This window comes from Babylonia areolata, chromosome 22, assembly GCF_041734735.1.
Source record: "Babylonia areolata isolate BAREFJ2019XMU chromosome 22, ASM4173473v1, whole genome shotgun sequence".
In the NCBI taxonomy this organism is placed as follows: Eukaryota; Metazoa; Mollusca; class Gastropoda; order Neogastropoda; family Buccinidae; genus Babylonia; species Babylonia areolata.
The window spans coordinates 5,087,232-5,105,316 of record NC_134897.1 but is presented as its reverse complement, the minus strand read 5'-3'; the positions used below and the strand labels follow the sequence as shown (position 1 = coordinate 5,105,316).

The window sequence follows — 18,085 nt, the reverse complement described above, 5'->3', positions numbered from 1 at the left end:
TAGCAATAAATTCATTAAGTACATACATAAACATGACGTTGTTCATAGAAACCTGTATTGCTGCTGAATCTATTAAGTCGTCATTTTTAAAAGCTACTTCAAAAGCAAACAGTTAAGAAAGTTACAACAAAGCAGGTGGTGTAATTGTACTAATCAAGAAAACGCTTGCAAAATACATTACTCAGGTGAATGTGTAACATTGATACCAATATCATTATTCAAGAAAGACAGAACTTTATTTGGTACTGATTTAAATAAATGGATTCGGGTTAGCTCTTCATGATTCACCATTGTGGAAAGCTAATGTAAATGCTATTGGTTTTGAACAGTTTGAACATTGTCTCCTTGACTTACATGATAAACACGATCTTTATGTTGTTATATGTGGGAATTTCAATGCAGGAACAACTTCGGAAAATTATCATCCTCAAGTTCGTGAGGATGACGACAATGCTAAACATTGTTCGAGAATGGCTTACGATAAGATGAACTGCCTCTCGAAATATGTTATACCCTGTTGTCGAAATGTATACTCTAGACATGATTATAAATGGATTGTGTAAATATGATTTTGATAGAAGACACTTTCATATCAAGCACAAGGTCAAACACTGCTGACTATGTTTTGATGCGCGTGATGTTTCTCTTAATATGGAAGATCATGGAGTCGGAATCACTTGCCTGCTGGCTTATCCTTTCACGATATTATGTCCCCCTTAATTTAAGACTAACTTAAGACTGTCAATACAGAGAATGGCATAATTAAAAACTCATTTATAAAGAGCGGCGTGTGGTATAAAGAAAAGGCAGAAATCTATGTGGCAAATTTCAAGAATATACATTCACAAAACAAAATAAAACATGCTGCACAAAGTCTGGATTTAGACAGTGATATTGCCCTTGATGTTTTTGTTGAATGTATGACTGAGTTCTGAAGTCAGTTGTATGGAAAGAAATGTTATAACCAGCAAAAGAGACAAAATTCAGAATGTATTGATAAAGAACATAAGTTGACCAAGACACACGAGAACCAATGAATATTCAGATTTTCAAGTGACGAGGAAGACAGGAAATAAGATGTTCAAGCATGGAACAATATAGGGCTTTACAACAACAACAACAACAACAACAAAGAACAACAACACAATTACTGTAGAGAAAAATAACTTCACCACAATTAACTCTATCAAACTGGTCGACAACCAGTAAAAAAAAAAGAACCGAACAAAAATGGGATGCAGAAAAAACAAATAAGTAACATCAGTTTTATAACAATATGGAAAAGTGGCACCAGTACTTATAAGAGTATATTTTCCATGGAGTTTCAATTCGTTTGCCTGTGTTTAAAAAAATGCTTGTGTCGAAGTAAGAAAGCATACATGTTGCTTTCATTGATTTCAGAAAAAACATTCGATTCTGATAAACATAATTAGTTTCAATATTTGTGAAAGTGGGGCGTATCTGGAAATTTTTTCTGTCTCTGGGAGTGATCTATGATTTATTAATAGCATGTTTCAGGGTTAAGTGTGAATATTCTGATTTTTTAGTATCCGCGTGGATTACGGCAGGGATGAGTCTGACTTTATTTTGTATATTCATTCATCAAAATGCTGAAAATATGACTGTGCCAGATAGGCATGGGCTTCAGCTGTTACCAGGTATCAATGAACTATTCATAATTGCCTTTTGCTAATGACATTGCTTTCCTATCAACAACTCCCAAAGGACTTCAGAATCAATCACGCATTCTTAAATGAAACTATGAGTTACGTAGTTGAAGGTAAATTATTTTCAGAAAACAAAACAAAACAAAAATGTTTTGGTAAGGCAGAGTTTTTAGGAAGGATTAAGAAGTGGTTCTTTGAATACGAGTAAATAGAGGTAGTAAATGAATACTGGTATTTTGGATATACATTTACAATAAGGATTAATCAGAAAAGGGGGACACAGCTGGGTCATATACAGTACTTTTCAAAATACTTGATATATATGTACAGCCTTTTCTGTGGTATGCATCTATTCTTTGGGACATGGAGAGAGAGAGACAGACAGACAGACAGAGGGAGAGAGGAAGAAAACCAGTTCATGTAAACAATAAATCATCACCAGCCGACGTTCACTGACTTACGGCACAGTCATGCCGCTTCTGCAACGCATGCAAGCGTTTCTTTCATAACCCCATCAACACACTTCACTCCTGTCCTTCCCCTCCCCTCCACCCGCTAGCACCCATTTCAGAAGCAGTACGGCAGACTCTACAGCAGGCTGCAGGCTGTGGTGTATATGATATTACACAGGCACAAAAGTAAGAGAGGTCGACCTTACGCATAAAGGTTACCCAAAAGGATAGGAGCGAGGAGGGAATGGGGAAGGGAGGGCACATGAGTGTGAAGAGAAGGGGAAGGCGGATGTGGGAAGAGGTTGTGAAGGTGCTGGTGTATAGACATCAGATATATATGAGTTCATGCAAACTATCGTTCAGCTTACCCCATGCCTCTCTCTCCCTCTATCACTCTATCTACGTCTCTCTCCTCCTCCTCCCTCCCTCTTTCTATGGCGTTGTGGCTAAAAATAGAAGAAAGAGTCCTTACAAAGAATCGAAAGTTACTCGAATATTTCAGTGGTTTTGCACCACCTTACCCATCAATGGCGTTGTCCCGATTCGCCTATCACTAAATTGGTAATCCCGATTGGGTAATTCCCACTTCGCCCTTGTACTCTTTATTTTATTTTTATCTTTTCATTTACTTTTTCTAAAGGAAGAAAAATGACTCGTGTGATGTAACATTGTTTTTAAAGCTAAAAAGACAACGGTAAAGAAGGAAATAAAAAGATGTACATAAAAATTATAATGATAGCTTTGGGGGATGCAGCTCCACATTACGGTGCTGGATGAAGGAATGGTGTTCTTTGAAGTACATTGAGATTTTTGTCAAGTAAAGCCAAGAAAAGTGTGGTGACACCATTATCAAAATCGTTGTTGTACTCAAACTACCACCACCATCATCATCATTCCTTAATCATCTCCATCTACATCATCCCTATCATCGCCAGCAACATGGCCCTTGTACTCAGTTGTTCTGTATCTTTGCATGCGCGCGCGTGTGCCTAAATGTTAAAAAAAAAAATCACTTTCTTCATTACTGACCCAGTCTCTTGTATTGACGGTATGGTCTCTGTATCGGTAAATTTTATACAGCAAAATGCGTCCGCCTCTCTTGTTTTTGGCTCCGACAAAATTTTATCTTAAACTGAATTGTACTATATTCGCTCAAGAGTCACCTCAGTGACAGCACTCAAAATATTTCGCCATGTCGCAAGTCCCGGAGACAATTGCAGTTGTTCATGGAAGCTGAGAAGGAGGAAAGGTACTGGTGGCAGGCGAAACAGGATAGAGTCAATATGCGATAGAGGGTGGCCGCACGATCAAAGAGTAGGCGAAATGGAATAGGTGAATCGGACCTGCACCTTCAACAATACTCATACAGGAAAGTCCTGGTTTGGGTTATCAGACTCACACCCCCCCCCCTCGTCCCCCCACCCCCTTTTTTTAAACTCCGGAATCAGAAAACATAATTATTCCCTCTCGTGCATGGCATGCAGTCTGCAGTACTGTTCTCTCTCTCCCCCTCTCACCCATGAGTTGCCCAAAACGTACCATTTGTGGCGCGGAACGTGAGCCATGGTCACAGGAAAAACGCAAATACACAGTTCAGACTTTCAAAGACAACTTAAATTCTAATGAGTTTTAACTGTGTATGGATACAGTCATGGATACTCTGATACAGATTTTAACAAATGTATTGAGCTTTTCATCAGTGCTTTCTTATGGAGCTGTTGCATGCAGAAAAAAAATAGCACAGATGATTGGTTTTTCTTCTTCTTCGTTCGTGGGCTGCAACTCCCACGTTCACTCCTATGTACAGGAGTGGGCTTTTACGTGTATGACCGTTTTTATTCCGCCATGTAGGCAGCCGTACTCCGTTTTCAGTGGTGTGGATGCTTGGTATGTTCTTGTTTACATAACCCACCGAACGCTGACATGGATTATAGGATCTTTAACATGCGTATTTGATCTTCTGCTTGCGTATAAACACGAATGGGGTGCAGGCACTAGCAGGTCTGCACATATGTCGACCTGGGAGATCGGAAAAATCTCCACCCTTTACCCACCAGGCACCGTTACCGAGATTCGAACTAGGGACCCTCAGACTGAAAGTCCAACGCTTTAACCACTCGGCTATTGCGCCCGTCAATGATTGGTTCGACACTGAAGGGGGAAAAAGAAAAAAAAAAAGAAACGGCAGGTTTGGACTGTTGCAAAATTTCGACAGAGCTAAAGCTGCTGAAGCAAGAACTGAAGCCAAAAACTAAATGTGTGGAAGAAAGAAAACAACACTAAATTAAGGAAAGAGAAGAAAAGATTTCGACGAAAGGAAACTCCAACAATTAAAATAATCAATTGTTTGGGGCAACTATTAGATCAGTCAATAGGAAAACGCTTATTTATATAGTACGATCATTTCTATCATGTGTTCGACTCGCTTGAAGGTATGCAATATGCCACAGATACAAAAGAAGGAAAAGAAGAATAATATGAAACTGAATAAGATTCAAACGAACCCTTGTTTAATGACCCCGCCCCCCCCGTATCAACGGAAAATTGTACCTGGCACTTCAAAGTATCTGTCATGGCATGTGTGCATGAAAATACCGCATATTGTGACTTGTTTAGCTGTCTCTGTACTGTAAGACAAGGTTGCCTCTTAAGTCCTCACTTGTTTGCAATCTTTGTAGATGAACTAGTCATTGAAATATCAGGAAAAGGTAGGCATTGTATACAATTAATCCCTGGTGCTGTGTAAATAGTCATGTTCATGTTTGCTGATGATGTGATTTTGCTATATAACACTGTATTTGGCTTACAGAATAAGCTTAATATATTGAAAAAACGAAGCAGATAGATTGCAGTTAACTGTTAATCTAGACAAGATAAATATTATTGTTTTTCGTAACGGAAGTCACATATCTCAATGGAGAAAAGGTCGTATGGTAATGTGGAAGTACGAGTTATTAATGGATATAAGTATTTAGGAATGGTATTTACAAGATTGAGTTTTAAAACGAGATGGTCAGGAATGTGTAAGAAATGGGAAAAAGATTAACACAAATTTTAAAATATATGCAGAAACTGAGAACAAATGACCCATTATTATTTTGAAAGTTATCTGATACACAAACAGAACCAATGCTAACATACGCAGCAGAGAAGTATGGGGCCTTAAAGAAAATCTCGAGATGGAAAAAAAAAAGTATACACCTTAGCTTAAAGAGGTTTATGAATGTTCCATTGCACACGTATTATGATGGCACACGGTGACTCTAGAAGGTATCCTCTATATACATGTATGCAAGCTTTTGTTAAATGCATCAAATACTAGCTAAAGCTTACTCAGCTCCCTACGAACAGATTATGCAAAAGATCGTTTTGTGTCTTGTCATAAACAGAACTGACATTCTAAAATGGAAGATGGTATGAAGTATTCTTGGTTCCATTCCGTATTCTACAGCCAGAGAAGTTTTTTTGTAACAGATACCAATAAATGGCACAGAGATATGCCAGCAAGTTTGAGAAACAGAACCTTTAAAAGATAACAAAAGATGGTTTGGCCGAGAGAGTGCAGCTGGTAATTTGCATGGTGTGTACGGGTGGTGTGAGACAGGGTGATGGTAATTTTTTATTCCACTGTAAAGCTTATGAAGACAACAGGGCTGGGACCCGACTATTCTATGTTGCTGCTGAGAGTAGGCAAGACGTGCATAGTTTGCTATCCTCTGACAATGATGAAATTATAATGTTGTTTGTCAAGTACGTTGTACAGGTTGTTAACATCAGGAAAGGGAAAGTGGACTGTCACTATACGTAATCGTTAATTATATGAATAACCTGTTGGATGTATGTACTTGATGGTCTCATTGAAAATTAACTGTCTATTTTATGTTGTTTCTTTTCTTCTTCGTTTTCTTCTTCTTCTCCTTTTTTCTTCTTCAAACTTCGTTAATGAAGAGGCAGAGGTGGATGTGGATGACAGAGGTGTTACAGTGCAGTTGATGATGAAGGTGTCCCCACTTGTGTTTGGCACATGTACCGGTGTACGGTAAAAAAACACACAAAAAAACAAAACAACAAAAAAACAAAACAACAACCTTGGTTGTTTTTTTTTAATTGTTTTACTATTGACAAGATTTGCTTTATTAATTGTTCGTTTCCTTCCATTCAATACAATTGACGCTGCAACTGAGAATTGTACCCCCTTGAAAAGGGCTGTAGTTGGGACAATGTCAAAAAGGGTTTGAAGCGTCTCTCTCTCTTGCTGTATCTGCGTGCGAACGTACGTCGTCACGTGTGATATCCACAATACCGATGCGAACAATCAGAATGATATACAGGTTGATTATTTGTGAATGTCTAATAATACGTAGAAGCCCACAACCATGTATTATACACATTGAAATAAATATGATTTTCAGACAACAATGTGAAGAAATATGGTGTACGTAGCCTGCAACTGACACACTGACAAAAGAAACGTGATTTTCAGACGTTACAGAGTGCTGCTCTTATTTTTCAGTAAACCGTCATGTATTTATTTTCAAAGAGTCTTTCTCCGTTCCTCATTCCATTTTCAAACAATGTTTGTATGAGAAGATGGGCAGCGAAAACACTATTATTGAAATATGGGTGCGAAGGAGATTTTGAACTCATCACTTTTGACTCAGCAGGCTAATTAAGTCATGCAGGCACCCACCTTGTCTACTGACTACTCAGGCAATGTATGGTATGTTAATACTCCATAGCAGTAATAAAATGGCTGGATGATTGACAGCGAAACAGGATTTTGACAAGCACCAAAACCCCAGCACAAGGCACTACAGACGGATGAGGGGAAGTGGCTGGCAGTTAATGCTGACGTTATGGACAAAAGGCACCGTTCGCTCGTTTCACTTCATGAGTCACAGTGTGAGTGACCACGTTTCAGGTACAGTGTGAGAGACGTTTCAGCCCAAGAGGTACAGTGTGAGAGACGTTTCAGTCCAAGAGGCAGAGGCAGAGGGGGGAGGCACGTTTCAGCCCATGAGGCAGGGTGAGAGACACAACGTTTCAGCCCGTGAGGCAGGGTGAGAGAGACGTTTCAGCCCATGAGGCAGGGTGAGAGAGACGTTTCAGCCCATGAGGCAGGGTGAGAGAGACGTTTCAGCCCATGAGGCAGGGTGAGAGAGACGTTTCAGCCCGTGAGGCAGGGTGAGAGAGACGTTTCAGCCCATGAGGCAGGGTGAGAGAGACGTTTCAGCCCATGAGGCAGGGTGAGAGAGACGTTTCAGCCCGTGAGGCAGGGTGAGAGAGACGTTTCAGCCCATGAGGCAGGGTGAGAGACACAACGTTTCAGCCCATGACGCAGGGTGAGAGACACAACGTTTCAGCCCATGAGGCAGGGTGAGAGAGACGTTTCAGCCCATGAGGCAGGGTGAGAGAGACGTTTCAGCCCATGAGGCAGGGTGAGAGACACAACGTTTCAGCCCATGAGGCAGGGTGAGGGACACAACGTTTCAGCCCATGACGCAGGGTGAGAGACACAACGTTTCAGCCCATGACGCAGGGTGAGAGACAACGTTTCAGCCCATGACGCAGGGTGAGAGACAACGTTTCAGCCCATGAGGCAGGGTGAGGGACGTTTCACCTCATGAAGTTCAGTGTGAGTGACCACATTTCAGCCCAAGAGGTACAGTGTAAGAAACAACGTTTCAGCCCATTAAGCACATGCACGGAGAAGGACAACGTTTCAGGACATGAGACATGAGAAGACATCAGCAGCTTGACAGTAGCAGCATGAACTCAGTGAGACCACCGCAGCAACTGAATGTTTATTCAGCAATCTAAATTTTACTCGGAGGCATACGCCAAACATATTCGCACAACGTGATGCGTCATGTACCAAATGTGAAAATGAAAGCCTGAAAGTGACAACGAAACATATTTGTACAATGGTCATGGGATGCTTCCATTGTCATCGTCAATGGTAATGCGCTTAATGTAGCTTTATTAGCAGAAGACACATATATACATATACGTATATAATATACCGGTATATGATGAAAAGGACATGAAATGGTGGATATGGAAGCATTACACAGTTCTCTGTTCAATAACCATGTCATGCCATAATTAGATCTTTCAATCTGTGTCCCTATTTGCAGAGTGACAGATAGATAGATAGATAGATAGACAGACAGATAGATAGACATGTTTCACAACTTGACAGTTCTCCGTTCAATAACTATGTCATGTCATAATTGCACCTTTCCATCTGTGTCCCTACTTGCAGAGTTACAGATAGATAGATAGATAGATAGATAGATAGATAGATAGACAGACAGATAGAGAGATAGACAGATAGATAGACAGATAGATAGATAGATGGATAGACAGATTTCGCAACTTGACTGGAGACACGACACAAACACCAATACGATGACGAAAGAAGCATTGAACTTTTTGTATTGAAATGCAGATCAAACAAAAACAAACTTTATGCCAAATTTCGGTTTCAAAAGTTGATACAAGAAAAGCGGGTAACTTTTCACTTGCTCTAGTTCTTCAACCAGTAAAACTGTCCGTTTGACTGCGATTCAAAGGCTTTTTTCTGCAAAATTCGAATGAAATCCCAACCATCAAAGTAAAACTTGTGCAAAGACGTCAATGGCTGAAAAATCAGCAAATGTCAAATAAAACACATAAATAATGATAACATGGGGAGAAAAAAAGCACGACAGTTCGGTATGCAACAGGCCATCTGCATTATAACAGCACTTCATATTGTACCAACTGACTGCACATTGTGAGATATTCATGGCAAGTTTTTTTTTCTTCTTAAATATATATATATATATATATATATATATATATATATATATATATATATATATATACCATATCAGTTGAATTGGACATTGCGGAACACCGATGGCACTACTATATACAGTATCAACTGAACTACAGTTGATGTTGTGGAACAGTAACTGGCGTAACATACAGTGTATCAACCAAAATAAAGATGGAACGTTCACTGCCGTATTATACGGAGAGTTTATCAGTTAAACTGGATGTTGTTGGACATTCATGCAGCATACACATTATATCAATTGACTAGTTGTTGGGAGGATATTCATTTTCATAATACGCAATGTATGAATTGATTGGATTGTGCGATTATCAGTTTAAGTCCTAGCAACCTGAATACAGACCAGTATATTACCAAGGTCAACATTTGCCACAACATATTGTAGCGGAGTGACTTATTGTATCGCATCGTGTTCCTCGTTCATGGGCTGCGACTCTCATGTTCACTCGCATACACGACTGGGCTTTGACGTGCATGACCGTTAATACCCACGCCACGTAGGCAGTCATACTCCGTTTTCGGGACGGTGCATGCCGGGTATGTTCTTGTTTCCAAAACCAACCGAACGCTGACATGGAATACAAGTTCTATAACGTGCGTATTTGATCTTCTGCGTATGAAAAGGGTTCAGGCACTTGCTGGTCTGCACATATGTTGATCGCATCGTGTTGCTTTTCATTGTAATTTATTTTACTTTCTCGTCACAACAGATTTCTCAGTGGTAAATCTGGGCGGCATTTCACTCCACCGAAAGAACTCACTGCCCAAGTGCAGCGCAATGTATTTGTCTATGATGTGTTTATTTATTTACTTTCGTGTTCAAACAAAAATTAAAAAATAAAAAAAAATAAAAAGTTGTTCCAAACTTTTGTGAAAGACATACTGTCTCACCGTGGTTTCTCTCATGGTATTGAGTGCATGCTACATTCTAGACCTTGGTTGATCATCTTATCCAAAGACCAGCAATCAGACCGCCACTCACTCAAGATTTGATGGCGCGGGAAGAAAAAGACCCTCGTCTTTCCGTGACTGGAACCTGGGCTAATGGCTTCCAAAGCCAGTGCCTTCCTGGATAGGTCATTTCAACACAACTGTCGGGCATGGCTTGATTTACTGCGCACACAACGATTCACGATTCTAATTCACCTGTGACCCCTGTTGGGGCACTGATGATTTCAGAAAGCGACAAAATCAAAAACACAACTAGATTTATCAGCTGAGGTAAAATACGTGTAAATATTCCTTTACCTGCAAGAAAGTGGCCAATGCAACATTCAGGTTTAACTGATGAATTTAATGAAGTGTTAGTATAACTATTTACATACAGAAAACAGGTTACAAAGCAAGAACGTAGACTTTGGACGTACATATCGGGTGTCCCAAAAAAGTGAACCGCTTTTTGACAAGTATTTTCTCAGTGATAGAGAAACTGAATTCATTGAAAATTTTCAGGCAGTAACTTTAGGGTATCATCAACATATCTGCAAAATATCTAAAAGTTCGGACGCAAATCATGCGAGTATTGTCAAATTCAAAACAGCATGCCTAAAAATCCAGTATCAGAGGAAAACTCACTTATTTCAGTTTATGCTGAATGTGGCCTCCATGTTCCTCCACGACTAAACGAAGCCGTTTCTTCCAAACAGAAATGCTTTTACGTATTTCTGCCACCGATATCTCCTCCCATGACATAATTATCCTGTCCTTTAACGCCTGCTCGATCAATTTGTCTCTCACTCCCCGGTAAACTTTCTCCTTCAGGGAGTCCCATATGGCATAATCCATTGGGTTACAGTCAGGACTTTGTGGAGGCCATTCATCCTTCTTGATAAATTCTGGTGTAGCCTCCTCCAGATGGGCCTGGGTTACCCTACTTGTGTGTGTGAAGGAGCCCCATCTTGCTGAAACACGTAATTGGTTCTAGGATAAAGACGCCTACAGTCCGGTAGAAGATTGTCATCCAGTAACTGAATGCAGCTTTCACTATTAATTAACATCGACTCTATCAGTGTCAATGAAATGAATGTTTGTTTTTCCTTTCCAAGATACTCCAGCTGAAACCATTATCTTTTTTGAAAATCTAGAAGTCTCATGACAGAGGCGAGATGGCTGAATTTCTCGTTTCCGTTTCCTATAAACGCGATCGTTTTGGCGATTTTTAGCTATATCTAACGTAAAGTCTTTCTCGTCCGTGAAAATGATCCTTTTCACATCAGTGGCCGAGTAGTGGGCATTCAAGTTACGGCAGCGAGTTTTTCTTTTCCCTCTAACATTTTGGTCCCTCCTTGATACCCGTATCCTCTTGAAGGGCTTCAGCTCCAGTTCTTTCGCCATTCTTTGCACAGAAGACTTTGCACTTGTAAATCGCTTGCAACTTGTCTAAGAGATTTGTGAGTCCCTGGCTTCTCCTGGGATCAAATCAGTTCCTCAACACAGTCCTTGTTCTCCTCCGAACATGCAGTCTTGGGTCTCCCACTGCCAATTTTACGTGCTACTGACCCCGTAGTGCGTATTTTAGCAATAAGTCTACTTACAGTGACATGACTCCACCCCTTGCCCTGAAATTCCTTTCCGATCCTTCTTCCACCCCAGCCTTTCTCATTGAAACAGTTTTCAATGGTAACCTTATCACTTTCACTCAAAGGCATGGTTGATCCTTCCAAACTGAAACTTTGGACAGAACGACAATTAAAAATGTTTTTTTTAAATAAAAAAAAAAAAAAATCAACAGACTTGACACCCAGACAGGCCATTTTTAGACTGACACTGATTGTCAGATACACCTGGCAGCTGGCATGAACATGATGAAGGTCACGTTGCACAGCTCTGATATTCGATTTTTTGACATGCTGTTTGGAATTTGACAATACTCGCATAATTTGCGTCCAAACGTTTAGATATTTTGCCGACTTGATGATAATACCCTAAGGTTACTGTGTGAAAATTTTCAATGAATTCGGTCTCTCTATCACTGAGAAAATATTTGTCAAAAAGCGGTTCACTTTTCTGGGGACACCCGATATTTATCGGTTAACAATCTTTTATGAAACATAAATATACACGTATCACATACACATAGAAACACTTGCGCGCGCTTTAATGCATACGCATTTATATGGACAGACACTACTTATAATTATTTCCTTTTTCCCGTTTACTGTGCATTTAGATACACATGAATAGTGTATGCATGCATGCAGTTTATTTTTTCCGTTTGCGGCCAAGGTTCTATTTTTTGTTGTTGGTGGTGGTTTTTGTTTTTGTTTTTTTTCAGAATCCATTTTAACACAATTCCAAACTGAATTCAGCACATACAAGGCAAACATTTTTTGTTTTTTTGTACAGAAGTTGAAGACCCCCAAAAGGATCACACTGTCATGGTACAGGGGATGAGCGTGATGTATCTGTCACCACAGTACCAATAATTATCGTCCTTCCTCCAACACACTGTGCGTTAGCTTCCAGTTTTCGACACTCCAGCGTAAATAATTCACATGCCTGTCTGTTGAAACGAAAATGTCTCTTTTCAAATAAACTGTTGTTTAAACCAAACAAGTTTAAAATTGACAAATTATTTGCATGCTTGACTTTGCATTTGAAAGCAGACGTACCTTTTAATTTTATTATCTTCTTGATTTTGTTATCGGCTTTTAAAAGTACACATAATGTTTTTCTTAATTTCCTTCCTTCAAGAGCATATTTTAAAAAGTGTTTTTTTTCCTTTCGCTATTTTCTGTTTACTGCTAAATGACCTGTCGCGTTCTTTCTCAATAGTATATATATATATATATATATATATATATATATATATATATATATATATAGAGAGAGAGAGAGAGAGAGAGAGAGAGAGAGAGAGAGAGAGATGGTATTGTTACAAGTGATACAGGCACACCATATCTTGTTCATTGTTTCATTAAAATTTCAAACAGTCTGTCATTGTTTCATTAACTGCATATCATTTGCAATATGAAAAACGTGTTTCCTTTCTGTTGATTTAAATATTACACGAGTTAATTTGTCTTTTTGACCTTGTCTCATGAGTTTGACTTCTCTTTGACTAGTTTGAAGAACTGACGAGAATTAGGCCCTTTTGCGGCCGGCTGAGCAATAAGCAACATGATTCGATTTATTTTGTTTGAGTGTTAAAAGTGTGTGTGTGTGTGTGTGTGTGTGTGTGTGTGTGTGTGTGTGTGTGTGTGTGTGTGTGTATGTGTGTGTGTATAGTGAATGCATGTATGTGTATTTGTGTTCTATATTTTGTGTGCTGATTTTAAACTATTGCATAGCTTGTTTTTATAATCATTTATGTCTATGTTTTTATGATAGTATGATATCATTTTTTAATCTTCTGTGGTTATTGCATGTATGACTGATCACTGTATGTACGCGTTTTATGTATTCATACTGAATGACTGTGTGACTGTATTCTGGCACTGCGTGTATGACTGTGATTGTCGCATGTGAGGTTCTATCAATTTGGCATTTAAATAGTTCATATCTTTTGTGTAATCATACTGAGTGATAGTGAAATTTCGTGCATTCTGTGTGTGTCGCAGACACCACTAGCCGAAATTTCTCTAGCCGAAACAATGCAGTATTATGTACTCTGTTATTGAGGCTTGGCGGCGTGTATTGCTGTGACACACACACACTTTTGATTTTCGTAACGAGTTATCTATTCTTCGTCTTATTATTTTGAGGTTAAGGATGCGTACATTAGTTTTCTCTTCCATTCAGCTTGTGGTTAGTACGTAGCATGTGTTATGGATATATATATATGCATGCATAAATACATGACAGAAACAAAATCATTGAACACACACTTGTCTCGAAAAAATGGAAGAAAGAAAGATTGGGATAAAGAAAAAGAAAGAAAGAATGAATGAAAGTCGGAATGAAAAAAGAAAGTAAAATAATAAAAGAAAAAGAAAAAAAAAGAAAGAAAGTAGGAAAGCATTAATGAGATGCCTATTGAGGAGAACCGGGACAAACGTATCATCTGTGAAAATACTGGAATTATGAATTTAACCAATGAATGAGCTCCTCTGTGTTTGCTATCTGGTAGTGGACAGAAAGGTATGTTCCAGTCCCAGTCACAAGGATGGATGAATATATATATATATATATATATATATATATATATATATATATATATATATATATATATATATATGCATGATGTTCGGCAGAAAGCACGGACATGTATACACAGACAGATAATATTTGTATTTGTATTTCTCTCTTTTATCACAACAATATCTCTGTGTGAAATTCGGGCTGCTCTCCCCAGGGAGAGCGCGTCGCTACACTACAGCGCTACCCATTTTTTTTGTATTTTTCCCTGCGCGCAGTTTCATTTCTTTTTCCTATCGAAGTGGATTATTTTACACGAGAATTTTGCCAGGAACAATCCTTTTGTTGCCGTGGGTTCTTTTACGTGAGCTAAGTGCATGCTGCACACGAGACATCGGTTTATCGTCTCATCCAAACGACTAGCGTCCAGACCACCACTCAAGGTCTAGTAGACGGGGAGAAAATATCGGCGGCTGCGCCGTGATTCGAACCAGCACGCTCAAATTATTTCGCTTCCTATGCGGACGCGTTACCTCTAGGCCATCACTCTACACTGTGGAATAATAAAAGACAACAAAATTCGAACATGTCTCTAAAATGTATTAACATGTTTGTTTTTTCTGTACAAGTTCCTATTAAATGCAAAGAAAGGAGATTTTATTTGTTTTTGTTTCTCTCTCTTACTTGTTATATATATTTTATCTTGCCCATCCGATTTCCCCACCCACACCACCTAACCACTTTCGCTCCCATCCATCAAATTTTGTTCAAACTTCCAGCAACCAGCGACTTCCCACCGTTCTCCAACCACCAGCACCATTCTCTCCATTCTTTCCGCTCTCGTCCCCTCTACCCCGAGTGGGAATACAGCAGGGATATGACCCAACTTCATCTGGAAGTGTTTCCTTCCTTCGTTCCCCTCTCCAGCCTCCCTACTTTACGGATACCCCACCATCTCCTCCCTCCCTCTCTCCCATCAGTGTGACAGAACGGTGACCGACCTTCACGCCTCATGCCGCTCTTGAGGCATTTCTTGAGGCGGCAGTACTGGCACTGGTTGCGGTGGTGCTGGTCTATGGGGCAGTTCCGGGAGCCCCGGCATGAGTAGGTCAGGTTCCGGCGCACAGACCTCTTGAAGAAGCTCTTGCAGCCTTCACACGTGAACTGGCCGTAGTGCTTGCCGGAGCTTTTGTCCCCGCACACTACGCACTCCATAGTCTGCTTGCTGCTGCTATTGTTGTTGTCCGAAGAGGCACTGGACGTGGGCGTGTCCCCGTTGTGATGAGGGGTCGGGGAGGACCGGGAACTGTCCGGATGCGAGTGGGTCAGGACGAACGTCCCTGATGGGGGCTGGGGGAATAGTGGGGGTACTTCGGGAGCCTTGGGTGGGGCGGTGGAGGCGGTGGATCCCGTGTCGTCAGACCGTTCTCGCCAGGTGAGAGTGAGTAGGGCGGGCTGGGTGGGGGGGATCTCCATCCTGTGATCACCTCTCCCCCAGCAAAGTCCATGTGACAGGGCTGTCTTCTTCTGTCGGCACTGTCTGTGATCACTGGCACTGCAGGCGGCCTTGTGTCAGCACTCTGTCGTCACGTGCACCAAGCTACTGTCAGTGTCACACTCTGTCGTCACGTGCACCAAGCTACTGTCAGTGTCACCCTCTGTCGTCACGTGCACCAAGCTACTGTCAGTGTCACACTCTGTCGTCATGTGCACCAAGCTACTGTCAGTGTCACACTCTGTCATGTGCACCAATCTACTGTCAGTGTCACACTCTTTTTACTCCCAACACCGCTCTCTATACACTCTGTAACCACTGTTGTGACAAGTTCTTGTTTTCACACACTCTAGTGTGTAAAACCCTCCTCCAAAGCACATCTACATACATATGGTTGTCTGTGTAACACGTCCTACTCTCTGCAATGTCTAGATAATATTCTTGTCTTCCCTTTGCGAATACGTGAAGCTCAAAATATCTTTAGAAGACTTTGCCAATTAGTCAAGAATGGTCTTCCTCTGTCATACGAAAAACAATGCTTTTATATTTAAACGATCATGAATAGATATAATCTCTGAAAATGATTTGGATGAAAGCCTTGAAATCCGCAAGATGAGCCGAGCTGTCAATATGGCGAAGACAGCTTGACTGGCAACAGTTGACAAGAAGACTTTCCCGGTAGTTTGGAGACAGACTCTCATACCACTGACCGACATGTGACAGGAGACGAAGCACCCATGTCAGGCACCACTGTAGCAGTCCTACCGCCACACTGTCAGAGGCAGTTGTCACTGAATCCAGTCCAACATGACTGCACAGGTCCGAGCAGATGACATGTTCATCACACGGAGGAAGTATGGCGATGAAACCATTTCCTGCAGTCGATTCTAATCTGTGAATCCACTGTCGCCGTGACCTGTCTTATCCACGGCCACAGACCTGCCCGCTGTCACAACATGGCGTGACCCACACAGGAAGTAAGCAACACAATGTCAACACCGTCAATGCACTGTAGGAAAAGATGCCATATCCATACTGTAAATATCGTTTGCAGATTGGTTTTGTCTGCTTTATACTTTTAACTCAGACATTCTGAAATAGGTTTTGACTTTGAATATGACAAGCAACGCAATATTTGGTGAGGTTACTCGACAATAGAACAGCAGAACATACCTTTATCAACAATTTCCAACTATGATTCTCATAAATAAATATATTTATTCATTGATAGTAATATCAATACTGGTCCTGAAACTGGCAAACTTTATTGTAAACTGCGCTGCCAATCAGAGGTTAGGGGACAGGCCAGATGTGTGCACCACGCCACAGTGTTGTATGTGTGTCGTCTCAGTGCCCCTCCACTGCTAAGGAGCACGTCTGATACAGTGCTGTGTCCAACCAGGGGTAACAAGGTCAGGATCAGTGGGACTGGTGTAAATGCAATATCGATTCGTTCTCTGATGATGCCGCAGCACTGACCCAACTTTTGCTCTCATTTTGTATCCCCATGCACAGTAGGCAGCACGGCAAAGTGGTCAATGAACGGTCCGAGATGGTCACACGGCACAGCTGTGGCCCAGGTGACAGACAGCACAGCACATGTACACACAGGTACACACTGTGCACCTCATCCCTGTGCACCCTGCCCTGCAAACACCACAGACAGCCCTGTAAGAGGAGAGGTGAACTGGCAGCTGCCGCCAGCACACACACCGACCCAGTCACCACGACACACACAAAACACTGTGCCCTACACCGCTACGCTGTGCACATCACGCCAACAGGACGGTTACTTTCTCCCTGCTACATGTCTGACACAGGTTTGGAGAGAGGAGAAGTTGCGGAAAGTTGGGACAGAGCGTCAGCTGGGCGTGATGTCGTGACTCCTACACCCGCTGCACTGACTACACACGCTGCTTGCGTTTTATCAGTCCGCGTCCGGATCCGCGATAGCTCGCACTGCTGGCTGGGTGAGACGTGGGGCGGTATGTGTGTGCGTGTTGCGGGAGTCACGGGTCAACAGATCTGCATGCCGCCCGCACCCTGTCTGGCACCCAGGAGGGACCGTCTGCCGCGCTCCGCTGTGGTCAGGGCGCATGACAGTTTCTATGACTACGCCTCTCGATAGGGTTGACAGTGTCAGTTAGAACAGGGGGTCCGGTTCTCCCCCATACAGTCATCAGAACACCCTGACTCCCCCTCCCCTTCCCTCCCAGCGACACATGGGCAGAGGGAAAGCGGCACACTATTGGCTGCACACACGGGGCGGGTCATGACGCGCGCGCATGGCCCAGCCCCCAGACCACCGTGTCTCTCCGCTTGGCGCGTGCTGAAATAAAGGGTCAGAAATGAGTGTGGACCAATCGTCTGGTCCTGTCTCCCCCACGGACCCGCCTGGGAGCATCGTGCAGTACGGATGATGGACATCACAACGACTCATTCGAAGAGTGGGCGTGGGTGTCAGCCCGGAAAGGTATTCGGGGATGGAGTCCCTGTTGGTGGTTTTCTGGACACGTGAAGGTGATGGTGATAGCGGCAGAACCGGCGGTCACCT

General features: G+C 41.7%; 1 protein-coding gene across 3 annotated transcripts in view; it reads right to left on the bottom strand.

Moving 5' to 3' along the window:
* The window catches only part of LOC143297440 (nuclear receptor subfamily 2 group F member 1-B-like), a 97,862-nt gene extending 80,249 nt beyond the window's left edge, over positions 1–17,613 (bottom strand). The window contains exons 1-2 of one of the 3 annotated variants that reach the window (XM_076609808.1): positions 16,242–17,613; positions 15,038–15,636 (exon numbers count right to left, since the gene is read on the bottom strand). In XM_076609808.1, coding sequence (XP_076465923.1) covers positions 15,038–15,512 — 475 coding nt within the window. In that variant the 5' untranslated portion in view covers positions 15,513–15,636; positions 16,242–17,613. Of the gene's footprint in view, positions 1–15,037 lie in introns of all 3 variants that reach the window. The other 2 variants (XM_076609809.1, XM_076609807.1) reach the window with 2 other exon arrangements.
* Between the last annotated feature and the right edge of the window lie 472 nt (positions 17,614–18,085).